The sequence below is a fragment of the Tribolium castaneum genome, chromosome 9 (genome assembly GCF_031307605.1).
Source record: "Tribolium castaneum strain GA2 chromosome 9, icTriCast1.1, whole genome shotgun sequence".
NCBI lineage: Eukaryota > Metazoa > Arthropoda > Insecta > Coleoptera > Tenebrionidae > Tribolium > Tribolium castaneum.
In genome coordinates, this window is record NC_087402.1 from 6,475,544 (window position 1) to 6,498,025 (window position 22,482).

General features: G+C 34.8%; 1 protein-coding gene across 1 annotated transcript; it reads right to left on the reverse strand.

Moving 5' to 3' along the window:
• Positions 1-136: 136 nt before the first annotated feature.
• LOC664504 (GAS2-like protein 2) lies at positions 137-22,189 on the reverse strand. Its single transcript, XM_970505.5, has 6 exons — positions 21,941-22,189; positions 13,746-13,940; positions 3,295-3,419; positions 3,095-3,236; positions 587-1,146; positions 137-540 (listed from the first exon to the last, which is right to left on the reverse strand). Exons 2-6 carry the CDS (start codon positions 13,933-13,935, stop codon positions 343-345), a joined length of 1,215 nt encoding a protein of 404 aa, XP_975598.1. The 5' UTR covers positions 13,936-13,940; positions 21,941-22,189; the 3' UTR covers positions 137-342.
• Positions 22,190-22,482: the final 293 nt, after the last annotated feature.

Consider the following 22,482-nt stretch of genomic DNA (forward strand, 5'->3'; position numbering starts at 1 on the left):
AATCGAGAATAGTAGGTAAATTTCTTGGAGAAATTTGGTACTTTCTGGATACGTTGACGGGGGAAAAACCGCGGCTTAATCTCCTTTTCATTTTCCTGGAACGTAAGGCCTGTCAAGGGGTGGCTAAAGGCAACTATAGAAATGCAGTGTTTTAATAGTAGAAAAATATATACAAAATAAAATAAAATACAACGCTACTGTAAAAAATCTTATTAGTATTCTTTCGTAACTACTAATTAGTGTACATAATTACACTACAAACTTAACGAAACGAAATAAACATTTGAACTTCTTGGTGTGAAAATCATAGCAAATATTCACTAAAATAATTTATTAGTGTGCTTAGCGCGTGACTGACTCGCGTGGTGGTGGACTGCGGTACTTGGCCCTTATGTGTAAAAATTTGGAAGCACTAGCAGGCCGTTCCGGGCTATCTCTGGATACGATTTTCACCTGGCATGGGTCGTGACGTAACAGGAAGTGGTCCAGTGTGTCCCATCCTCCCCCCACGCGCACCATCATGTGCCGCCCCTTCAACAACTAAGCCAACTTACCCAACTTTCATTAAATAAAATATCAAACTTACTCTAATAAAGACACTCTTGCCCGCGATATTGTACTTCCCTTCGCCGACTTTTCTCACGTTCAACCTCGAACACTTCCCGTTGGCACAATTGCAGTTTCTCTGCATCAGCCTCGCCGCTAATTGTACTTTCCTGTCGAGTTCTGTGGTGGCGTCTCCGGCGCCGGTGTCGATCTCCAGGTCGGGGTCTTCGCCGCTGCCCCGCGACCACTCATCTTCGGTGTTGTCGCTGGGGACGCCATCGCTGGCACCACTTAGCGATACTTTTTCCGGTTTCGGGCGTTCGGGGAGGAGCACCATGCGGGGCCCTGTGTCCCAGCGGTCGTATGACGATATGGCATTGGCCGACTGGCTGTGGCGCATTTTGAGATCGGACGGTTCAGAGGCTTGGAATTGCCACGAAAGCAAAGAACTTAGGGCTGAATCGGTTGAATTGTTCTGCTCTTCTTCGGCAATTTCCTTCTCGAGTTGGATAAGACCTGGCGGTTCGACGCCGAAACGGGTGGCAAGGCGGGCCACTTCCAGGAGGCACAGGATCACGTTGCGGGGCTGGTTGTGCAGGACTTCACACAAATGATTTTTTAATTCGCGAAATTTTTGGTTAATTTTATTTATTATTTATTTATAAACGTATTACGAGGCCTTACAACTTAATGTTTGGACGAATGCAAGGTAAATGCACGTCAAGCTAATGAATGTTTATTTAAAAAAAGTATGAATTGTAGAAGTTTTTTTTTGGTAACTTATGAAAGTTATGACTTGATATTTAACAAAATTAAAACAAAAAGAGAACGAGAAATGATGTCTGACTTTTTAATTTGTGCCATTAAGACACAATGATATTTAAATCAGGGCTATTTGCTGGTTGAGATATTGTCAGAAACACCGAATCATTTATTTCAAAAGTTTTGCTGTGTAACAAGAAGCATATATTTTTTTTAATATAAATACAGTCAGCCAAAATAAGTGGAAACAGTAACGTTGTTTATCCCTTTCTTGGGCGTTTAAACACGTTTTAGAGCTAAAATTTCAGTTTTTTTCTCAAGATTTCGTTAGAAAAGATCGAAGAAACACCAATTTAAATCCAGAATTATAATTATATTATTTTGAGTACGTTTTTTAGCAAATTTTTGTTAAAAATAGACTGAATAGTCACCCATTTATACTAAAATATGTGTTATTTTAGCCTTTTTCGGGTCTTGTTGAGGCGAAAACTTTTTTTTTTCGAAAAATTTATCTAAAATTGGACGAAAAATCACTGAATAAAATCGAAAATGATTTTTTTTTGGGTCGAGATTAATTTATTTTGCAAGAAAATACATCTAAAAATTACAAAAAAAAATGAAAATTGATGTTCGTTTCTGCCGATTTAGCTCGCTTTTGAGCGAAATTTCGTCAAAATAACCCGAAAAACCACAACATTTGGTCGAAAATCACGTTTTGTTTTTTCATTTTTGCCTTTACTGAGTATTTATCACGTTTTCAGCCAGAAACGGAAATGTGTGCAGAATTTTATTCAAACCAAACTAAAGAATGAACAAAATTAGACCGAAATAATTGGTAATTTTTGTTTTTTTTTAGTGGTTAACACAGTCTTTCTCTCAAATAGTTATTTTGCTAAAACGATATGAAAAAATCACCAAATTTGATCGAAATTGATTACAATTTTAGGCTATTTTTTTACCTGAAACTTATTTATTTTGTAAGATCTCATTAAAAAAAGACATCTCAAAAACAACGAAATAAGATAAAACTGATGTTATTTTGCTGGCTTTTCTCGATTTAGCTCGTTTTTGAGCGAATTCGCGTCAAGGATGTACTGAAAATTGACAAAATTTGTTCGAAAAAGGAGTTATTCTTTTTTTTTTCAGTCTGTTAGAATGTTATTATTTCGCAAATATTGACAAGAATAAGCCAAAAATCGTCTGTCGAACAATATTATCTAATAGTAAATTATCATTTGTAACTTTGTTCATTAATTCTAAATGTATTCTAAACAAAATTTGAAGATTGTTTTATCTATCAATTAAAAAAAAATTCTCAGTCATTTAAAAGGATGACAAACGAAATGTAGAAAAAAATGTATCTTAGGACCAATTTACGATTTCCGATGAGATGATTTACGACAGGGGTTGGTTGTAGTTAAGGGATCTAGTAGGCGTTCTTTCTTGGACGCGACATTTTCATTTTGCCCGACTGTACCTTCGGTTAATTTTTCAGTCGGTGATGGTAATAAACGTCTTTGCAAAGTATATATGTTATTTAAATTTCAAGGTATTCCAAATGAATTATTTTGCCTTTGTTGGAATTTCCACCCCTTTTGTTATTTTAATAACTTAAAACACAATGAATATTTTAGCATTCCATCAAATTGAATGACTGTATGAAAATTAGACAATAAATTACAAAAAACAGTTTAGAGTATTTAGAGAATTACATAGTTTGATAATTAAAAATAATAAATTATACAAGATTTCGTCCAAACATTTAGTTGTTAGGTCTCGTGCTTACCTAGATCGTCGCTTTCGAACAGCAAATTTTCGTGTACGCCCAGAGACCTGCAAAACTTGATAAAATTTTCCATGTTGTCCCGCGAGAAAAAACTTCGGCGCATCGCTTTCTCGAAACATTTCCCCCTCACAGTCGGTAGAGGCTACGAAGCGAAATAATTCGTAACTAATCCAATTAATAAGTTTCATTGAATTACTTACGCCTTTAGCATGACCTGTATCAATGGCGTACTTGGCCTTATCGCAAATCACTTGCGCTAAATGGCATAATAAAACTCCGTTGTCTAGTTCGCTTAGGAAGTTGTTTCTGTTAACATAATCGATATCTGCAACAAAAAGAAATCATTCATCAGCACCCATAATGTAATGTTTCTGCTTTGATAACGATGCGATTATTCGAGCGCGGTTCCCACCAACTAATCAATTTTGACTGTTTCTGCGGTTTGATAATGGGCGAAGAAGCGTTTTTGTGGCGAATGAAAGTGAATTAATTGGTCCAAGCGTATCTTGGAATCGTTTGTTTGTTATTAAGCACACCGGTGTTAAAAATCTCGTTTCGTCTAGAATTTCACCTTTGATCTTTGTTGATCTTTCGCTCGTTATGATCTCCCGTGGCTGCTGTAAAATCGCCAATAATTGATCGATTATGTTCTCCTTTTGGTATAATTATCGTCGAAAAGAGCACAAGTGGCTACTTAACGTGTCCGTGTAAATAAGTCGAGACACTTGTAATTTTTTGTGCTCGTTTGATGTTCGGCGGCGGATCCCACCCACGAACTTCAGAAAAAGCCTTGTCACATGCAAATTTCGCCATAAATTTCCAACAAAAGTGTTATTAAAGACACTTCAACAATGCGATAACGATCCCACGTTCAGTTTTCTCAGCTTTCCATCAATTTGTCATGGCGTTTCAATAGATGTACCACCCACAATATCAATATTATTACTTATTACTGCTATTATCCTGGGAACTGCCACACGAGATTGATTTGGGCGATTAAATTGAGCGATTTTGCTCCAGGCTGTCCGGATTTGTTCCGGTTGTTTTTCCGTTTGTGTTACCGGAATATAAGCACTTTCTATGAATAGACTACCGTGCAATTACCAAGTGATCCATCTTGTGTAATAGTATGTAGATAATGGTTTCTCCTAAGCTGGAGGCGCAGCCGTTTTCATTACCGCCATTGCCGGAAAACGTGATTTCTTATTTTTTTAACACCGTAAAATACGCGATACATGAACCGTTCAACAATGCTGACCCCAACACACGAAACGAGGGCAACTTTACCAGTTTAAAGAAATTAGTCGCCGGAGTCAATTAATTGAGTCTTTGACCCTTCCAATCGAATTAAATTAAACTCAATTAGGACAAGTACATGACGGCAAACACGACGTTATCAAATCAATGCAATTACAACTAATTGACGCAAAAACACGCATTGCCACACCCGGGGCAACCCTACGGTCATATTTTCAAGAAAAGATAACGTCGCGCTTGATGAATGCCAACTTTTGTCTTGCCTTCTGATGAATGAGAGACTTGAAGTGTCTAAATAAAATACGAGTGAGTCTATGTGTGGTGCAACACGTAACATACATACGCATTGATAATGTAAACAACAGCGGCAGTAGTTGTTCTGTACTGGCATAAAGTTAAAACATTCGCTCGATGAATATTAATGTCGGTTCTTGTGATCGCGACACGGCCCTCTGCTTCCAAGGAACACCGATTGACAGTTATGAATGTCCAGGCGACACTGCACCTCAACACTTACTCAAATATTCTTGCACAACGTGCATCCGGGATGCAAATGATTCGAGCAAAACTAAGACAAATTGAGCACAAATAAGGGTTGGATCAGGACCACTTGAGGGAGGAGATTTTGCTGAGTTAGGTGTTAAGGCCAGTGGCATATTTACCTATAGGGCGGCAAAAATATCTTTAGTTCTACAGCAGATGTTACCCTATTTCTTTATCGATTCTTTTGAGTGCAGAATATCACTTTAACCACAAGGGTAGATAAGATAGCCCTTTAACCGCAAGGGTAGATAAAATGTTTATTTTATTCAAATAAATTTACAACATTTGAATTTGAACTTGCAAGTTCTGTTATAGAAAAAAAAATTGTATTATACACGACGATAAAGATTATTTTTGCACTTCCGGGCCTAAAGTTGGAATAAATGAAGTCTCTAGGGGGTTCAGTCCATTTTTAATCGCTAGGGAATAAATGACCCACTTTAGTCCCTGTATATATAATATAATAAATAATACATACTCGTGGAAAAAATGGGTTGCATTTTTTTAAGATAGTTGATTAGTTTTTTAGTTTTGTCGTATTTTTTTACTTCGTGAGTTCTTAATTATAGTCTGGTTAATGAGTTTTGAGTACTTCTTAATAGTTTCAATTCATTTTATAGAAAATTCACAATGAATAATTGTAGAAAAAGCCTGAGTAGTACACAATACAGAAAAATGTCTTTGAAAAAAATCAGCGGCAACGTAATATTATAGAAAAAAGTTGTAAAAATTACAAAATTTTTATAAAACCAGAACGTTTTAAATAAATACAGGCTGATTTTTAACAACATTTTAAAGGAGAAAAATCTGGTGCATGCTTGGTGACATTACAAAGAACTTTTTTTATTTAATTTTCAAAACTACAAATATCTAGCATGTTTAGACAATTTGTGTAGAACTGTATTCGCTGTTTCGTTCAAATACAACTGAGTGAAAAAAAAGTTAAGGATATTACTGAATTTTGGAGAAAATAATTTATAAAAAGAACGAAGTTAAAAGAGAATACATAGAGGTTGTCCTAACGATCCGAAAAAGCACCATACCTTGTTTATTATTAGAAATATTAACTATTTCACTTTTCACACTGGTGCTTTTAAATTGTGATTGGTCGCTTTGGCATAGTTTTTGAAATAATTTGATACTTTTGACAAAAACACGCTTTAAAAAATTAAATTAAATTAAAAACTAACAGTGTTAGAAAAGTAGTACTTTAATACTTTCACCATTTTAATTTTTTAATTTCTTAAATTCAAATTTAAAGGGTATAATTTTTAGCTAATAATAACTTGAATTTTACCTTTAGGCCATTTTTCGTAATTTATTACAGTGGAATAACTAAAATTTTAATATTTATGGCGAATTTATGAATCCCCATATAAACAATTGGTGCAAATTTAAATTTGAACTTTTCCCTTTAAAGTGGTGGTCGACTTGTCTAGAATTTTTAGTTTTTGGTAATAATTGTTTTAAGAAGGGTGTTTTTGGCAAAAAAATGCAATAAAATTTAAGTGTTTTAGTGTTTTTTAAATATCGAGACACCATGTATTTATACTTATTAATATAAATATTTATATTTATTTTATTTATGTATTTATACTTTATATCAATAATTTTAAAATATGCAGTAAAAACGCCTTTTTACTTTTTGTTTTATTTTTATTTACTGATTTGTTTTTATTATATTCCAATGCCCGAAAATATAAATTTGTTTTTTAAAAATGTCTTTACCTGTTGTACCTCTAACATTTTTCAAGCAGTTTAGCTGTTGTATCATTTAGAATTTTGAAGGGAAATTGTATTACTAAGAGGTCAGTTACTACATACTTATAAAACACGTAAAAAATGCTTTTCTGTTAATAAAAATTGTTTTTTTTTTAGGTTTGCATATTTTTCGTTATTTTCTGAATTAACCAATATTTTTTGTTTTGATATTATTATTATTATTATTATTATTATTTTGAAGAAATGTTCTCATAAGCAAGGGCGGCAGAATCGAGTAGTAGTACATAAATACGCCACTGGTTAGGGAACAGGGAAAAAACCTTTCATTTCAGTGTCTACATGCTTAAAAATGACTGAATCGTGAGCACCTACTGCGAAACCGAAAGTGGTGGTAAATGCATGCCTTTAAAACCATGCAAATTACGATATCAGTTCCACCTACTCGTAACTGACCTTCCACGCTGTCTTGTTTTTGTAATTCCGAAAAGCGTGCAATAATTCAGTCACAAAAACTTGTCACATCTCGAATTATGTCAAGTGTTACATGTATGTTCCGGCCAATAAAGATCCTGTCCGTCCGGTGTACCGGTTTACTAGTCTTCGGTCCAGTTACAATCGGCATGGAAAAACTAGCGTGAACCATGCAAACACATTGACCTAATCCTGTCGCAAATTTCTACAAAATCGACATTCACGATCTGTCCCCTTAAGGCCAAAAATTTCATAATTTGCCTTCGCTGTCAGGTAAATCACTCAATAAAAATGACCGGGAAAAATTAAGACAATAGGATTTATTTCTTCTTTCTCTTGACTTTCTCTCCGACAAACTATATAAATAAATAGCACCTTGCCTTATATGAGTTGGAATTAAAGCGAACTGCACACGTTTCAAATGTTAAGGTTTCGTTATTTGCAACTGATCCCATTATGCCTGCTAAGGAATTCGGTGCTTAAAATTCATTACGCGAATTTGCAAAATGGTGGATGCGCTGGACTAAAGCCTTCAATCAGTTAGTTAATTGAGAGAAGCCACTGACCTAGGTGATAACAAGCGCATCCGGATTGAACACTTCGCTCGTGTGTCGCATCCCAATGAGTGTTTTATCTCAAGACATCACGCGTGTACTATAACTTTTAGTGCCGTCCCCGCCGATTATTTAAATAAAATCGCTTCAGCTGCGTCGAAAACTTAACATAATTTACAACACTTCCGCACGAGAACCGCACCGTCCGCCGATTGATTTGCGCTGTTTCACAGAAATAAAGCTCGCAAGGTGGGTCAACCCTAGTTGGGACGGTTTCTAATCTGCCCATCCTCAATACCCTTGTACGGATATCGGACGTGCACATCGCACCATGCTCCGCATGCTAGAATATATCAAACACGACTTGATGTCAAGAGCAAAGGTCGCGATTTCTTCACTGAAGAAAAGCGCGTTCGTGTAAGTTGTCGTCTTTTTTGTGGGCATCTGCCTGGCGATGAGGGAGTTTTGGGACCGGAAACACGCCGGCGAAAGTGACGGAAATATGTAAATACGTTCACGCATCGCATAATAATCGGACCAATTTCAACCGGTCAACCGAAAAATTTCGACGAGAATGAAGACCCACAACGTACAATTTTCAAAATTCGCCACAAATTGGGACAGGGCTTTCATGGGTGACGGAACACCGATCGAGATAAAGGAAGCGTTAATTAAATGTAAACGCGACCGGATTAACTCGTCGGAAGCCCTAATAAATAATTCAATAATCCCCGTATAAAACAATATTAATAAATTGTAATAAAGTATGTTAACATTAAACTAAACATTTGTACAGCTCTTCGCCTGGTTGGAATAACTCAGGTCTAATTTTTAAAAATCTTTTCATCTACGGAAATCTAAAGGTTAGGATACGAATCGACTTACGCATAAAACGTTCCCGTCCTCCATAGTTCCGTTAGTGTCGCTAGAGAGCGCAGTTTCATTACAGGCTAAATTTTCAGAGCAATGAATTTGAAAAACAAATAAATAAATACAGGCGGATAGAACATCAAATTCACATTAGTAAGACATAAATATAATGCAAAAATTTTATCGTAAACCATATTTAACAAAATTTCAAACATTCACCAATTTGCACTCTGCCCCATATTTTTCAAAACGCTGCGAATACGGTTACAGATGCAAGAAAAATGTTAAGAAGACAGTTGTAGGGCATTAAATTTCCTACAAAAAAGTCCGTGAGATCATATCCATATCTCCAACCATTTAGGCCCCAAAGACGCTGAAGATTTGCTTCATTTGGCCGGTGGTCAAGTATTGGAAAGTTAATTTATAACTAAACCGTTGAAGATGGAAAAATGGTGTCGCGGACTTTTTTGTAGAAAATTTAATTCTCCACAAGTTTGTTCCTTACACTTTTTTTGTATCTTCAACCGTATTCGCAGCGTTCGCAAAAATATGAGGTGGAACGCAAATTGATAAAACTAAGCGATAGATCTTTGCGCGCCGTCGCATATTTATCAAAACGCTGGGAATACGGTTGAAGATACAAAAAAAGTGTGAGGAACAAAGTTGTAGAGAATTAAATTTCCTATAAAAAAGTCCGCGACACCATATTTCTATCTTTTACAGTTTATGTATAAATTAACGTTACGTTACTTCACCACTGATAAAATGAAATTAATTCGTCGATTGAACGTCTTTGAAGGTTTTTTGGGCCCAAACCGTTGATGATCGAGATATGGTCTCGCGGACTTTTTTAAAGGAAATTGAATTCTCTACAAATTTCTTCCTAACTTTTTTTTTGTATCTTTAACTGTATTCGCAGCGTTCGCAAAAATATGAGGTGGAACGCAAATTGATAAAACTAAGCGATAGATCTTTGCGCGCCGTCGCATATTTATCAAAACGCTGGGAATACGGTTGAAGATACAAAAAAAGTGTAAGGAACAAAGTTATAGAGAATTAAATTTCCTATAAAAAAGTCCGCGACACCATATTTCTATCTTTTACAGTTTATGTATAAATTAACGTTACGTTACTTCACCACTGATAAAATGAAATTAATTCGTCGATTGAACGTCTTTGAAGGTTTTTTGGGCCCAAACCGTTGATGATCGAGATATGGTCTCGCGGACTTTTTTAAAGGAAATTGAATTCTCTACAAATTTCTTCCTAACATTTTTTTTGTATCTTTAACTGTATTCGCAGCGTTCGCAAAAATATGAGGTGGAACGCAAATTGATAAAACTAAGCGATAGATCTTTGCGCGCCGTCGCATATTTATCAAAACGCTGGGAATACGGTTGAAGATACAAAAAAAGTGTAAGGAACAAAGTTGTAGAGAATTAAATTTCCTATAAAAAAGTCCGCGACACCATATTTCTATCTTTTACAGTTTATGTATAAATTAACGTTACGTTACTTCACCACTGATAAAATGAAATTAATTCGTCGATTGAACGTCTTTGAAGGTTTTTTGGGCCCAAACCGTTGATGATCGAGATATGGTCTCGCGGACTTTTTTAAAGGAAATTGAATTCTCTACAAATTTCTTCCTAACATTTTTCTTGTATCTTTAACTGTATTCGCAGCGTCTTAAAAATGCAGGACTAAAAAATTTTAGATTCTAAATATTTTTTTTTCATGTTTCTTATGAAAGTTTAAGTGATCAGTTCTTCTCAGTCTGTTAAGAATGCAAAGCTCAACATTTCTACATTTTTTCCAAATAATTAGCGAATTGGTTCGAAGCACCCTCATTTTTACTCTCCGGTACTATATTTTTGGGCTCAGAAAATCGCGTTCGTCTCCTAACTTATACTCCTCCGTAGTTTTGAAGCCGATTTTATAAATTACCGGAAATAAGTCAAGTTTGAAAAATGGCAGCAATATCAGTTTATCTTTTAATATTTCTTGCACCAGTTATAATTACCATGCACTTCATACAACAGCGATATTCCCAATAGAGATATCGGGTGCGGTCTCACATATTCCGCAATTCTGCTGTTAATAATCCCTTCTTTCCGCTACACTACAAAATCTAATAAGGCTTCCAAGTCTCGCAATTACCAACCAATCGATCTGTAAAAATCCACTAAGCTTTTTCTTACAGTTTGATTAAACTCGTCGCATAAATTCCAAGTCGCGTGACTTAATTGTTACATAACTGGGATCGCTTCTCCATCGACCAAACTTGTTATAAATATAGATATCGTCCGGAAACACAAAATTTATTATCTATTCAATTTTGTCTCCGAGTTGTTCGAAAAAAGAAAACAGCATTTGCTCCAATGTCTCGAGTGTCTGCGGGTCGGAGGTCATCTTGTAAAACAAAACCTGTCACATGGGCCCTCATACATTCAACAGAATCCAGATGTGGATCGAATTACAACGCCTCTTCTGGAGTATGTCACTCCTCTTGTCCATTTATTTCGAGATAATGTGACAGTAAAGAGCAAAACCTTGATTATGGGACTAGAGGAACAATTAACTAATTGATTTTGTAACTGGGAAGTTGAGCAACCAAGTCCTGAAGGTCTGAACGGTGCAGACAATAGACAACACACCCTTCGTTAGTCAGGAAATGGAGCAGTGCTCATTTCCTCTCACACTCTGAATACTTTCAACCATGTGGATATTACGATAATCGGCCGTAAAGTCTTTTACGAATGAGGGGCTTGATAATAAACTCGCATTTAATTATTATTGTGTGCAAACACTTGAAATCTTGACATTTTTATTAACGAAAAAATATGTATCAGGTGTTTACCATCTTTACGCAACTTTAAGAACTGTTGTTTTGTGGAAAACACAATTTTTATAGTTTTATACGACGTCACATGTGTGAAAGTGTTAGGTCTTAGGTCAAGGGTTAAACGAGATATAGCCATTAATAAAGCTTAGGTAAACTATGGGAAGATTAGGTTGTGAATGTTAAGGTCATCGATACAAATGTAGTCGTCAAAATACGATGCTGGAGAATTGAGAGACGTCAGGTGTGGATCTTTTGATCTCCGTTTATATCCAAGTTTATAATTAGACCGGAATTGAGTGAGGGTTAATTTAGTAATATTTTATGTATTCATCCATTTGTACATTTGCCTTCTTTGAACGTTAAAAAGTAGTGACAATGTTGGAATATTAGTTTCGGGAATTCCGGGCTCTTATTGCCTTTTGTATTAAAAAACTGTATCGCCATTTATCGGTCCAATTTGCGATTAAACGCCTAATCAGTTTAAAAAATTCGCCGACTACCAATTTCCAAGATTCCAGCTAAAATTGCCCATATTTAGGCCGCCTGCAATCACGTCGATGATTTTTCCCACCCGACTGCTAATCATTGCGAAGCAAAAATAATAACATAACAGTAAAAACGATCCGAGAATAATTCTTTCGGCATATCATTGGCCTCTCGCCGTTTCATTATTCATGAATCGTATTTGCACTTTCAACGATAGGATCGTCGCACACCCAACAATAACGGCACTTTTTCCCATTTCCCTCAACATTTTCAATTTTCAAGCCGCAGAAAAACCCAGGATTTCATAATGCCACCACACCTCCAGTCACTCACCCGGCTACGAGGTTATCTGCGCTATGAAATCACACTTCGTGACCAAAACATTGCGATTTTGGAATCGACAATTCGAAGACGAGCCCACATAATAATAACAAATTGAAAAGAGGAAAAAACGAGATTTGGCGATTTGTAATTTACATAAGGAAACCAGAGTACGGCCCACTCGCCACGAACCTATAATCTCCAAATCCTACATAATTATGGCAGTTGATGACTAGTTTTTCGGGCGATTAGCAACTCACAAATCATAGAACGTCAATCGAGAGGAAACCGAAATCATTTCAGGATGTGCCAGGCACCGTGCTCTATTTTAATATCGATTTCAATATTTGCAAAGTTTTTCACGTAGGAATAGAGCACGATTTTACGATCTTGGAGCGATGACGGACCGTAATTTCGTTCGTTTGCGGATTTTCTTGAGGCGAAGTGAATAAATAACGGCCACAACCGCGTACCTTCACTGCTCGTTTTATTGTCGGTCCAAAAATTCAACAATCAACTTGGAAAGTATTTAGAAGGGTCCTCCAATTACAGGCTGACTGACATTTAATTTCCTTCCTTTGACACTCTCAATAAACATTTAGCAGTTGAGGTCTCCCTCCATAGTTCCTCGATTTTTTAAGTTTTCTGGCCTAGTGCCTGTGACAATGTCAGTATTGTTTACCAACACTTCCAGTGTTTATAATTACCGAATAATTAGAAATTGATTTGGAGGAAAACAAAGTGCGAATTTATTGTTTGTTTACGAACAAAATTGCGTAACAATGTTTACGGAAACAATAATGCAAGCTATATTTGATATAATTCTTATGTTAATAACAGTCCAGCGATTTCAATTTTTTTGTCAAGTCAGTAGTAAAAATGGCATCATTAAACTTTATTGCACAGCTTGATGTTTATAGCTTAGATAGCCACCCACGTTCACCTTTGACGTCCATATAAATTAAATATTTTTAACGAAAAATTGAATTAAACATATGGACATAGGGCACACACAGTGCGCCAATTATGTAATAAATTATCTCGTAATGAAATAAGATGAGAGTGATTTGCTGTCTCGAGAAGACTTCCTTGTAATTAGCTAGTCGTTATGGGAGGAACACGTGCTACTAGAATATTAAAACATGTGGGATTTATGCTAAAAACATTGGGGACACTAATAATTAATTGATAAGGTTCAATTTATTACGCAGTGACTCAGTATTGTTTAGAACCTTAAAAGGGATAATCCCATCGATACTTGTCATTTGACGCACATTCAAGGATTAAAATGTGAGAAAAAAGATTATCCCGATTTCATTTGTGATTCTCACGGTTTCAAAAAAAACTCAGACAATTGCAATGATAAGTCCGTTATCCCCGTGAAAATTTCCAACAACTGTCACCCAGGAATGTTAGAGCGAATCCTGTCATGTAGTAAAAATAGTAATGATATTAAAAGTGCAGAGGTGTCTAACAGGCGTTCCAATCGGAAGATCGTATCGGGTGTTGTTTACAAACAGCGTCATCAGTAAACAAAATCTTCAGTTGATTTTGTTTTCAGGTGAAGGTTTCAGGCACTTACCTAACGTTTTGTTCATCCAGTCGGCCAAATCCTCCTTCAGTGGGTCCAGTTGGCGCATTTGCGCACTCATCATTCTTTCAGTGTACTCTTCGGCGAATTCTTCGTCCGGCTCCAGACGGTGGAAGCCGGAAGGAACTGACATTGGACCCCAACTGTTCCGGTTTGAGGACACGTTCCGTCCGTAGGCCATTTTTGCTGAAAACGACAGTTTTATGCTAATTATCGCTCGGTGTGGCAATATTTTAATGAACGAACTTACAACACATTGAACATTTATTTTCACTTGCGCTTTCGTTTTATTTATGACCCTTAGCCGGGTGCCAATACAATTTTACAATTGTTTCTGGGTCGTGTTATTATTTATGAGAAACGGCCACGAAATGTTGTCTCGATTAATTGGGAATGGAAGAATCGAAACACCCCTAAGGAATAATGATTTTTTCGTAATTTTATTACGAAAACTTTTACTAAACTATAATAGGAGCAATCACCTTACGTTGATTGGGGTAATAAAATCGCAATAAGCCATGAAAGAGCGCCAGTAATTAAAATAATTTATGGTTTATGAACGGTGGAAGGCCAATTTAGTTTATTTAGCGAAATTTTTCAGCTTTTTTGGGTTTCAAAACTTAAACATAAATCATAATTTTGGCCTTTTACGAGTGTTTGTTTAAATTCCAGTTTAAACGTAAAGGAAAGTCACAAAGTACACAGGAAATGATATAATAACCTTTCGGCAATTTGTCTTATTGTCAGACTAGTTGTTACATTTCTCACAATCGCTGCTTGCTAATTACTCTTATTCTTTGATTAATGATTGTCAAAAAATTAGAAGGTTCAAGGGTCACTCCTTAACAGCCTTCAAATTGATTTTAAAAGTGAAAGCAAGACAATAATAACAATTATTAACAATGTAAGGTAATAGGTAATTGTCGATATTCATTGCATGTGTTACATGATTGGGAATATTTGAAATTTTCTGTAATTATGTAAGTGTGGACAAGATATGGTCACACCTGGCGGTTTTACGACAAATTTGGTAAAAGCACATCTTTTCCATCGATCAGATACGGTCTTAGGCCATTAAACATATCACCATATCAAATTTTAATAAGCATAAAATTAAAATTGAAAAGCGCACGATTATCTGCACTGTCATCTAAAAATTACATTAAAACACCAACTTCCTGAAAATTGTAACGTATAAAACGCCAACTTTTAACAATAAATTGCATGTAGCAAACCTTGATGGGATGAGATTGCTAATTAAAATTAAACATAAAAGACATTCTGAAAGTTCATTAGAATCGTTGCGTTACGATTCAAGGAAAAAGATCAACGGATATTAAAATCAACAATTAAAACGTCTCTATAAAATAATCGTCTAATTGCACTGTAATCGTGTTAAATCACAATATTGTTAACAAAGTTTCACGTTTTGACACGCGAATTGCACTCGTTATTTCACCCATAAATCTTTTTCTAAATTACTTTTCCAGGCAAGGAATTAGAAACTTGGAGATTTCCCCGATTACCTTTCCTGTCGCACCAAAAAATTTTGTTGTTATAACATTTTAACTCTTTTTTTAATATCTGAATCCTAGATTATAAACACTATTTTAAAACACGTTTCCATAGCAACGTGTTTTTACTATTTTAAAACACGCTTCCCATGGCAACGTGTTTTAAATTAATATTTTCACTATTTTGTTTAAAACGCGCTTCCCATAGCAAATTTAAATTAAGATGTTTCAACCAAAAAAATTTTGAAAAACACATACGAAAACGCTTAAAGTTTCTCGGGTGTCTAGGTATGCAACTCGCATCCGCTCGTCGCATAACGACAGCCCTCGACCTTTCAGCTTGTGTTTTTATTTTTTAGTGTTTTAATTATTGCCAGCGCTGTCGGCAAAGCCAATAAATTACAGGCCCCCGTTTATTAATTTAAAATTTGAAATTATCGGATATAATTTCAGTATAGGATAATTACACATCACAGTATTTGAACTTTATAGTCTACTTACTACTGGCAGTTAAATAGTAGTGTGAATAACGTTCTACCTAAACTAATTACGTAAATGTGCAGTTAGGCTAAGTATACATGCTGCGAAAATTGCATGTTGCACCCATTTCAGATCGTCTTGCGGGCAATCCATTCACCCTCTTCAAAGTCAATTTCACAGTAAGCAACCAGTGGGTGCGGTATTGTATTTTCCGACCCTACTTCCGTTCTAGAATAATAACAAGCGTGTCCAAATTAAAATAATAATGCCGCCGACGATATTTTCGTCTAATTTCGGCTCGCGTCTGCCGCATTTATAGAACAGTCTTTGTATGTTTTGTATTTTAATTCATTACCCTCAAGATGTCAGAGTCAGTTTTTTCCTTTTATTAATCTTAAAATACATCATGTAAGAAAAAACCGTCTGAAACATTGCTCTCTCACAAGGATCTTGTTCAAACAGATGGAGCAAACGTGAATCATTGATAACTTCGACGTGTTACATAACAATTGGAAATAAAATTAAAAGATTTGTTCCTTTTAAGTCGACGGCTTTGTTCGAACGGACCCGGTGAAGATTTATGATGACGGAAATATTTTCAATAGGAAAAAAATTATCCTTGATCCTCTTTCAAAACAATATAACGTAATAATAACAACTTGAAAGGTCACGATTTCTTTATCAGATGGATAGGTAAAATCGAGGAATGCCACTACATGCCATAGCTGGTTTAGGGTTAAAATATTGGCGAAAATTGTTGCCGCACCTCAAGAATGTGGATTTAATTACTCGGATTGTTAAGAATGAAGAAGTCTTTGTGACGGCATCTTTATTAAGATCTGCACTTTTTACACGGAATGGGTTACAAAGGCCATAGCTCGCATCACGTTATATTTTACTCGATTTTATTAAAAAAAATATTTAAATCAATATGAAACTTGTGGTGAAAATTTTTTTTACCGAATTTTAAATTTTAAAACAGTGTAAAAGAACAGACTTTTATATCATCTTGGATGTGGTTTGTGTCTTTTTTGCATATAATATTTTTTCAAAGTCTGTGTCTAACACCCACTGTTAGCTTATAAAATAAAGAAAATTGCTATTTTTTATATCGCCAAGCTTAATAGGCTAATAAAACCCGGTTACATGATAATTTATGCAAATATTTGATATATCACATAAATCAAATTTCTGGCTAATTAAATATTTTTTTAAATACCTCTTAACAGATCCAATTAACGGTGAAGTAAGTAATGGTATGAATGATCTATTTTCTCGCAATTTCGTACCTTTTTCGATAAAATGCAACTTCACTGCAACTTTAATCAGTAATACGGAGGACTATAACTTAGGAGACGAAACGAGACAAAAAAAATATGGCAGAGTAAAAATGGGGGCGTTTCGAGCGTGAACCGTCTCGGCGTCAAATCATTTTAAATTAATTTAAATGCAACCAATTCACTAATTACTTAGGAAAAAATGCAGAAATTTTGAGCTTTATATTATTAATAGACTGAGACAAACTGACGACTAAAATTTTCATAACAAATATGAGAAAAAATGATGTATTTTCCAAGACGCTGCGAATACGGTTAAAGATACAAAAAAATGTTGAGAAAAAAATTTGTAGAGAATTAAATTTCCTTTAAAAAAGTCCACGAGACCATATTTCTATCGTCAATGGGTTAGGCCTTAAAGACGTTCAAAGACGCTGAAGCGAGGGATTCATTTCATTTTACCGGTGGTCAAGTAACGGAAAGTTAATTTATAACTAGATTACAGAAGATAGAAATATGGGGTCGCGGATTTTTTATAGCAAATTTAATTCTCTACAACTTTGTTATTTACACTTTTTTCGTATCTTCAACCGTATTCCCAGCGTTTTGATAAATATGCGACGGTGCGCAAAGAACTTTCGCTTAGAATTATCAATGTGCGTTCCATCTTATATTTTTGCGAACGCTGAGAATACACTTGAAGATACAAAAAAATGTAAGGAACAAAGTTGTAGAGAATTAAATTTTCTACAAAAAAGTCCGCGACACCATATTTCTAACTTCAATGGTTTAGATATAAATTAACTTTTAATACTTGACCACCGGCAAAATGAAGCAAATCCGTCACTTTGAACGACTTTGGGGTCCAAATGGTTGAACATAGGGCTATGGTCTTTGGATTTTTTTGTAGATAATTTAATTCTCTACAACTTTCTTCCTAACATTTTTCTTGCTTAAGTAACCGTATTCACAGCGTTTTGGAAAATATGAGGCAGAGTGCAAATTGGTAAAAGACTGAAATTTTGTTAAATATAGTTTAACTACTACTATTTTTTGTTTGCTATGTATTAACCGTTGTACGGATACCATTTTTTTAAAGTCATTAGACGGTAATCGAACAGCTGCGCTCTCTGGCGACATTAGCGGAACTACAGAGGACGGGAACGTTTTATTTGTACGCCGTTTCATATCCCAACCTTTAGATATCCGTAGTCAGTATTAAAAGAAAGTTTGTATTTTTTGGATTGTTAAGAACACATGAAATGATTTTTATTTACTTTTACTTGAATGTAATGAAGTGAAATTATTTTTTTGTATAATTAAGACCAAGATTACTAATTGCTATTTTGACTTAAAGATCGCATGTCAAACTGGCCTTATTTTACTTTTAGTGATCCGCTTATTAAAATATCCACAAACAACATTTTTTATTCATATTTATAACAGTATACGGTTTCGAGATAAACTATTACAATATAAATTAGCATTTTCCGCGTTGTTTTTAATGGTTCCATGGAGAGGAAACGTAATAATAATTACACATTAATTCATTTTCAATTTGCTTAAAAGCATATCGCGCGATATATTGTAAAACATTAAATACTTTCACAAAACGAGGAGTACATTAAAATTTTAAATTTCAATTAAGTCGTAGCGTAAAACCTAAGAAGGTGTGCGTACAACCAAACTTTAAAAACCCATTAAAAACAACATTTGTGTGCGTTAGATTACATAAAGACTGACATGAATAGGAAAATTCTCAATCTCGCTCACACAAAAACAAACTAGTTTCAATAACATGTAACATTTTTCTAGTAGTAGTAAATCAAACGCGATTTCCTAACACGGCCATCAATAAACATTTTAAATTAATTAACCGATTTTTGACATAAATGGCGACCTCGGGTCAAGTCTATTGTATCGTTTAATTTCTCTTTCGTAAAAAATTGGGCCTCTGAAGCTGAAACAACTTGGTGACATCCTGTCAAGTTTGTGTTTATTATTTGGCCTAGATTTGTGGTTAAATCTGCGGTCTTGGAATTCGTATTTTTCCCAATATTCAAAAATCGCAAATACTTGGTTAATTAGCTCATGCATAATGCATTCAGCTGATTTAAAACAGAAACTCTGCATTTTCGACAGGAGAATAGTCCTTAGCGCAAATTTATCTCGTTATTGTCGCATTCTATCAATCAGCACTTTCATTCCCAATTTAGGCACAAATATGCAAATTTTGACTCGCAACGTTGTCGTAATTACGAAACGGCATTTTTCAGCTCAATCCTGAAAAATTCCAGGATAATAGTTTCGCACATTGAACAATAGACACGTTCTGTAGAGCCGACTTTTCACACAACAAACATGTTCATTATCTCCCAGTCGATCTCTGATATTTCAGCGAATTGTTCTTTCATTAAACTGAACAACCCTATATGGAATTACAGAAAAAACCGCGGGGCCAGCAAGGTCTCCGGTTTTTTGTTTTTGCAAGCCGTTCATTATCGGCAATTTTTTCAAGTGAGTGAATTTCACAAAAATGAAAGTTGTTCGTTTGGACAATACCGTTTTGAATTTTTATTAATTCAGGAGGCGGTTTCTAATGCTAGGTTTCACTGTGGATGTTCAATAGAAACGAAATTATGAATTTTAATTGTCGGTTTGAATGATACTTATTTCACAGGTGAGTGATGGTTTTACGAACGCAGTGATGGCTTTTAATTAAGTTCAAGTTATCTAATCAGACGTTGCAAAATTAATTTGTCAAATTAAGTACCGTTTTAATAGCGTCGTTGCGAAATCACGCATAGACTAATTCGCTTTTACTTGCTGCACTTTACCGATGCAACTTCGAGACGACTAATTTGGACTAAAAGAAAGGCAATTATCAATTTGTGTTAATAAATTCACTAATTGTGTTAATCTTGAAAGCATCCAGAGCAGAAACGTGCACGCTCTTCCTAGACAAACGCAGAAAAATAACAATAAGAAAACATAACGAGCAATTTTATTAAATAACATATTGTCAACAATGATTTTGTAACTTTTCAAGCCAATTATCTTGATCGCAATATTGAAATGACATTTCACGCCAAACAAAGACTGTTTAGCATCGAATTTGAATTTAAGACGATCTGACTCATCTCAAGTCGGTTTACAATTTTTGCACTGGTCAATTATCAAATAGCAGTGCTTGTTGTGCCTTTATAAAGTAGCTGTGTAACACAATAGCGTCATTTCTTCGACTTGATTGTGGTGGTTTTACGGCGTGAAGTAGTAATTGTGTGACAGATGTTAGACTGTTCCGAATAGTGTAGTGAACCGATTTAAGTAAACAAACAAAGATTTTACCATCAACAAACGACACAAGCTAAAAAAGTAGACACGGTTCTATTACTATTAATCAAATATTTCTTAAATGAGCTGTTTGATAAGATTAAAAAACAAGTGAACTAGTATTTATTTTAACTACGGAATGTTAGTTTTTATCTTGTCTCGGAGGCAATAAAAGATTAATAAAGTAAACAAACGTAAACTGCATCCATATACTTACAATAAATTCGTTTATGGTCAAATTTGTGCGAAAGCGGCCAAAATTACACATTGAAATTTTCCACTCAAGTTATTTCGTAGTTAACTGAACTACAATGAAATGACGAAACGCACGCCCACATTACTAAATTAATAATTGATAAGGATTGCAAATTTCAAGATTTTCTTTGAAAATTCTGATTCCCCGTATACAGCATTTTAAAAATCAAACGTAGATCTAAGTACAATTTAGAAAAATGTTTACGTACTTTTCGTTTTTAAATCTTTAAACAATATGTTTTTGGGCACGTTTTGCTTATTTTAAAACACTACAACACTCACGTTTCGCATTTTATTTACAAACATTTTTTCTCGAGAATTTTGCGAAAAATAAGATATTACCTACACTTATGACTAATTAGTATTTGCCTGAATAGGGGTCGCTCTTTTCAAAATCAATTATTTGTTCAGTTCTCAGGAATTTATTTTTTTCAAAAACGGAAACAGTAGTTTATCAATTATCAGATATTATGAAATAGGTGTGTTAGAATCAAATATTTATCTGAAATTGCATTCAAACATTTTATCAGCAATTGCCATTGTAAAAGTTTATACACAACTTCATTTCTCGCCGATTATTATACAATTTGTTCGTTTAATTAAAGCAACAGAACATATAATCCGACTATAAAGAAAAAATAATGACTATTTTTCCTTGTTAAACAAATTAATTATGTAACAATACATTAATTTCAAAGGTGTCAGGAGATAAATAAACAAGCCCAGACAGTTTAATCTCCAGTTAATAGACAGATTAATCATTATTATTTAAATTATTATAATTACAGTATGCAAATGTTGGTTTAAAAGTAAATGTAGTCCTTACTTAGGGAACTGGCATTTGATTGTTTAGCCATATTTTTGGGCAAACATTGGTATCAGTTAATTCCAAAAAGATAAGGTTTTTTTTAAGAAAAAGACAGTTTATCGTGATTTGAAGATATTTTTGGTTTGTTAACAACTAGTTCTAATAACTTCAGGTCTAGACAATACAGACGAGGGCGTGATGTCAAGGGGTTGGAGAGCTTAATTACTATTTCCCCTACACGTAACCGGTATGGTTTGAACAACATAATTAACTTGTACAGAAAAATGCACCAGAAATTTGAGGAATGAAAATTGTTTAATGACAGACATTAAAGTAATTTATTTTAAATATTACTTAACTTTTCAACTCATTAAAGTGTCTTTATCAAGCAATAACTCACCGAGGACACTTTTATATCTTTATGGTTTTTAGAAATGCAGGACTATAAATTTAATTAAAACCACTCGCCAGGCATTAGACTTCTAGGTAAATAATTTAAGTAGAGAAAATCCCACTTACCCCTCGTACAGGTAGACGACACTTTAGACCGACTCTAGTTATTTCATTATTTTTTGCTCGTAAAATAAAATTCACTGTGACTTTAATTCATTAGATGCTGTCACTGTCACATGAAACGTCGAAATTTTAAAATTTCTGACAGGATCTAGACGGCGAGACGAGAAAATTTAGAACATCACAATCCACCGGCGACTAGACACGCTGTGTGAGCGATGTTCAGTTGTTTCTACAGCACGCTTTCGCTATCGAATACACGGGAGGATAAAGCACAAAAAGAGAGTGGGAGTAGGTAAGCTTTTCCATAGGCTGCTGCAGCTTCCGAGGCGATCGATGATATTTTCTTCAGGCGACTTATGCTTCAATAAACATTTAAATTAAGTTTGGGGGCGGCGCAGATCATATCAGAATGCCATTGTCATCAAGTGGCCTACGACGATCGAATTAAATTGGCAACATTGGGCTCTTCAATTTCGTGTCAACGTTGCCAACTTAATTTCAAGTCTTAGGCTACTTTGGGTAAAATATTCAGGTTTAGGAGCCAC